Below are 4,575 nucleotides of genomic sequence, written 5' to 3'. Positions count from 1 at the left end.
ATTTTTCTTTGTTTGTTGGTCTCAATTCTCAAGCACTCACATGAGCTTCCATCAATCAAAACCTTATATGCTTTAATAATGTCTTATAACATTCTCTACCATCCAATGTTTTGACAAAGAAATCCACCAACTTTGGTTTTTTGGATTGCCATAATTTACATAGTTTATCTGTGACAATTCATATGTGTTGTGCTAAGATGAAATGTCAAATGTTCGTTGTGTCGAGTGTCTAACAAGTCTGCTCAGTTGAAACAAAAGAAAGGAGCTTATAAACAGAAAGAATTCATTCCTTCAGCAGCTTGTTCGAACTTTTAACACGAGTGACACGACATGCCATTTAAGGCAGTTTTCTTTCAAATGACATGCATTATACTACTCCATACGGCGATATTTCAAACTCAACTCTAACTATACATCGTGTTTAAAGATTGTACGTATCAGAAATTTTCATCCTTCTTATCTTACATATCATAAATTCATATGGTGGTCGAACATAAATGAGCTTATCTAAAAGGTATATCTCTGTAGGCACACCTTACTACAGTACACAATAGTAACACTGGTAGGTGAAACCCTTACCTTAACAGCTTAACTTGCTTAAAAAGGTATGATCATTATATAATCTGAATACAATGATTTGGTTTGAAAGCAGATGCATAATTATATAGGACTGAAAAGATAAATGATATAATTCACATTCAGCTCTACTAAAAGGAACCGCTTAACTTTGCCCGCCAAACTCAAACCTCCAATATTGTTTCCAAGCACAACATGCATGCATATACTTCATGATCTTCATCATTATACATCTTTCTGTATACATGATTAAAGAGTAGCAGTATGTTTTTGTGGTGAGTGTTTTCAAACAGTGTTTCCTGCTCAAATCAGGCTCATCTGTCTGCTTCGTTATTCCATGCAAACTATGTATATGCACAAGAATCCAAGAATATGTGAACAACGACCCACCACGCACTCACTCACTTCACACCTTCTTATGATCTATGAATGATCGGTGCTCAATAATAAGGTAATAAAATTATAAAGGTTTTGGTCATTGATAATAGCTTTTGTCTGGATCGAGCTGAACAGCCTGAGTGGGAAATTTTTCATTCACCTATTCATATATGGATACGAGAGAGACTAGACTCGAAGAGAGAATAATATGAAAATTCCATGAGCCTTGGAAACCGAGTTAGTGGAGTTATTTGCAATCCCCCACAAACATGCCCTCTCATACTTAACCCCATCTTGAATTGGACCAAGAAATTCAACTTCACTTTAGCCAAAAGAGATTTATATAATTTCATCTTGTAAAAATAAGAAAGAAAAGGAAATGACATTCATATTCAACAACAAAGCTACTATGAATCGTCTTTAAATATGACCCATCATGCCCCCTTTGCTCTATAATCAATTACCACCACATTCATACTGCTCTTCATCTCTCTTTCTTGCCAGCGGAGCTAGGACATTACATTTTCAGCTCAATCATATCATTCATCATTGTACAATCATAGATTCATATGATGGCCAGCCACCACCAGTGGGGGTTCTGGGGCTACTCCATCGGCAGTGAAGATGATGAAGGTGGTGGTGGCTGGCGGCGACAAGGAGGAGGGAGCTGATGGCAAAGAAAACATACTAAACAAGGCTTTGCAATTGCGTGCGCTCTCCTGAATGTCTAGCCACCACCAAAAAATAGGGGTGGAAGAGTTTGGAGAGCGGCGCTATTGCATTGCGGGGAATTGAGGGTAGCGGTCCGAATTTACCTTAACCTCATCACTAGGGTCTTTCATTTTCTCTTCTTTCATGTACTTACTTAACTCTTCAGGTATTTCTGCTTTTTAATTTTCAGTCCTTTACCTATGTTAATTAGTTGATCCTTTTTTTTCAAGTATGTTTGATGTTATAAAACATGGGATGTAAGAGATGCATACTAGAGAAGCTAGCTAGTTTTCTTTACTTAGGTGGGCTGCTGGGCATGCATCACTTACACCTATCATGTAATTTGAATTTGCTTTGTAATGAGTGGACGTGATTAAGAAAAAGAATTGAGTTTATTTCCATTCTCTCGTTGCTGTCTCTCTCTCTCTCTCTCTTCCTCTTTGATCTTCTTTGTTTTTTGGTACTGTCTGTGGCTGATCTAGATGCTGATTCAAAGTAGAATCTTATTTTGTGAAAGCTAATTGGCACCATGGAAATTCCATTCTGATTTTCTGCACTTTGCTACTTTTCCTTTAAAGAGCTTTATCTAGCCAGTTCATTTCAGTTTCCAGCCCTTGAAGGAAGCTCATATTTTGGCCAAGGCTAATTTTTTTTTTCAATTATTTCAGTATTTGGGTCTGAGGGTCTGAGCAGATATACAAATTTCGGTAATGGTATATGCTCACTCAACCATGCTATACTGCTAACTGGATTACTGTATCTGATAGAGTTACTGTCGGTTGAACAAAGAAATATTTTATTGAATTGTTGTCCATAGTCCATACCAGAAGTAGAAATCGTATCTTTTACATAAAGGGGAAAACAAGCAGCAACCATTATTCTTCATATCATGACTTTTCCTCATTTCTGTAATCCTTAATTCCTTATAATATTAAGTGTGTCCCTAAAGCTTGTAGATAGAATACTGTTGTTCCTCTGTGATGATACAGAGAAGATTAACATGCATGGTCCTTGAAATCAACAACTGATCATCCGGAGGATTCTCTGCGGCTCTGCTAAGTCTGCTTCTATAGATGTGAAGAAGATGACGATCGATTATGGTCCATATGGAAGGATTAGGAAGCATTTAGATTAGCAACTCGGAGAACTTGCCTAGGATTCAGTTCCGGAGCTGAGTTAATAGATCATGTACTATATAGATAAAATTTTACCAGGCCAACCTTTGATATATATACTTTTTGGGATGATAATTTGGTTCAGCAGGATAGCCTGAGGTCTAAGTTAAGAGTTTCAAGAGCAGTCTTGACAAAAATGGTCATTTCTGTCCAATACAAGAGATCCAGTTGAAGCAACGTAAATAATTTACATTTAAGAGCAGAAATAATGTAGAATACAGGGGCCCATACTGCATTTTTCTCTAAAAGAAATAGACAATACATTTGCTCTAACTTTATAGTATGTAGATTATAGAGTAAAACTCTTCACGTACAGTGTTTAAACTATACAATTGAATTACAAGAGATTCAATCTCAAAGATCAACATATATTCAACAAATTGTATGTACTTGTAAACTAACAAGCATTTTTTTATACATTTAACTGTATCACGTTATATATAACAGCTGATCAGCTGTAGACGGTGAGGGTATACATATATAGGTTGACTCCTACAAGAACTACTTATAGTGTTGAAGGTAGCTGGTTCTGCAGATTCTTCACAGGCTGCTTTCGTTTCTTAAACTTGCGGATAACACACACCAATATAGCCACTATAATAACAAGACCAATCAGAGCTGAAAAAGTAGACAAATGACAGTTTCATTAAGTTCCAAAATCAAAAACAAATCGATAAATTAATGCAAACGAGACTGACTGTCAATGTTCTTCATATAAATCAGTGCAAATAATACCTGCCACACAGAGTGCCAAAATGATCAAGTTTGCTTCAGACCTTGTGAGTTCGTGGTAATCTGCATTTCCATAAAATAAGAACAATGAGACCACATAAAGCCACAAAAGATCTGGAGATCATAAAGTTAAGCATCGATCCACATTACCTTTTTGGCATTGAAATATGACAGGCCTAGTTTCCCATGCCTTGGCATCGATTACACACTGCTTACCAGCCAATTGGCAATTCCTGCACTCAACAGACCATCCTAGATCAAACCCTGCCTGCAACACTTTGACCATGGCTTCATAAGTAGGGGACTTATAAACATCCTCATGATAATCCACAGGAGCCACAGAAACAAGCGAACACGTCCGTGGATAATTGTTTGCCAAGTACATTCCATCTTGAACAGCATACATGTAACTTCCATTTCTCGTCAAACAAGGAACCTCAGTGTAGTTGTAATGCTTCTCAATACTTTGCAGGGTGACATTGCTTGAGCACTTGATAAATCTGATACGAGATTCAGTTGAGTAGTTCAGTTGGCCGCGGTAACGGAAGTCCTGGACGTAGCCATCCCGATCTACTATAGAACCGGATGGGAGGCTGCAGCTTCCGTTTGCGAAATTAACGTCAACTAAACGGAGTAGATTGTCAGTGTATGAAATGTTTCTGACATAGTATTTGCCTGTATATATTTCGAGGATGGTTTTGTTGTTGACACATGAGAATTCATAATCGGGGTCACCGCAGCTGGATGGATCGCCTCTAAGGCGAAAAGGGTACTTGATGTTGTGGATGTCTCCACAGGAAGAAGAACAACTAACCTCATTCAAGTTTCTTGCTTGAACTTGGATGGTAAAAAGTAAGAAGATTAGGACTGGGAAAAGAATGGTTGATGTTGTAGAGCCTTTCCTCATGATAGATGAAATAGCAGAACGACTTTCGGTTGGAACTGGGATTTGGAATTTTGGATTCCAGAAAGCTTATAAAATGTTTGGATGAGCTAAGAGTTG

General features: G+C 37.6%; 1 protein-coding gene across 2 annotated transcripts; it reads right to left on the bottom strand.

The window, feature by feature from the left end:
• Positions 1-3,050: 3,050 nt before the first annotated feature.
• Positions 3,051-4,575, bottom strand: LOC126791591 (LEAF RUST 10 DISEASE-RESISTANCE LOCUS RECEPTOR-LIKE PROTEIN KINASE-like 2.5). 2 transcript variants are annotated; one of them, XM_050518069.1, is made up of 3 exons: positions 3,789-4,575; positions 3,576-3,635; positions 3,051-3,458 (listed from the first exon to the last, which is right to left on the bottom strand). In XM_050518069.1, the coding sequence occupies exons 1-3, from the start codon at positions 4,477-4,479 to the stop codon at positions 3,346-3,348; spliced, it is 864 nt and encodes a 287-aa protein (XP_050374026.1). In that variant the 5' UTR covers positions 4,480-4,575; the 3' UTR covers positions 3,051-3,345. The 2 variants fall into 2 exon arrangements, with proteins under 2 accessions (XP_050374026.1, XP_050374025.1); XM_050518068.1 differs by having other exon boundaries at positions 3,053-3,458; positions 3,723-4,575.

The sequence above is a fragment of the Argentina anserina genome, chromosome 4 (genome assembly GCF_933775445.1).
Source record: "Argentina anserina chromosome 4, drPotAnse1.1, whole genome shotgun sequence".
Lineage (NCBI taxonomy): Eukaryota > Viridiplantae > Streptophyta > Magnoliopsida > Rosales > Rosaceae > Argentina > Argentina anserina.
This window is presented reverse-complemented; position numbering and strand designations above follow the sequence as displayed.

Bases quoted from the DNA above. Each gene is read 5' to 3' on its own strand.
- LOC126791591 (XM_050518068.1), bottom strand. From the start codon at position 4,479: ATGAGGAAAGGCTCTACAACATCAACCATTCTTTTCCCAGTCCTAATC. The intron at 3,636-3,722 runs GTAATGTGGATC...ATGGAAATGCAG, and splicing joins CATATTTCAATGCCAAAAAG to ATTACCACGAACTCACAAGG. The intron at 3,459-3,575 runs GTATTATTTGCA...CTACTTTTTCAG, and splicing joins TTTGGCACTCTGTGTGGCAG to CTCTGATTGGTCTTGTTATT.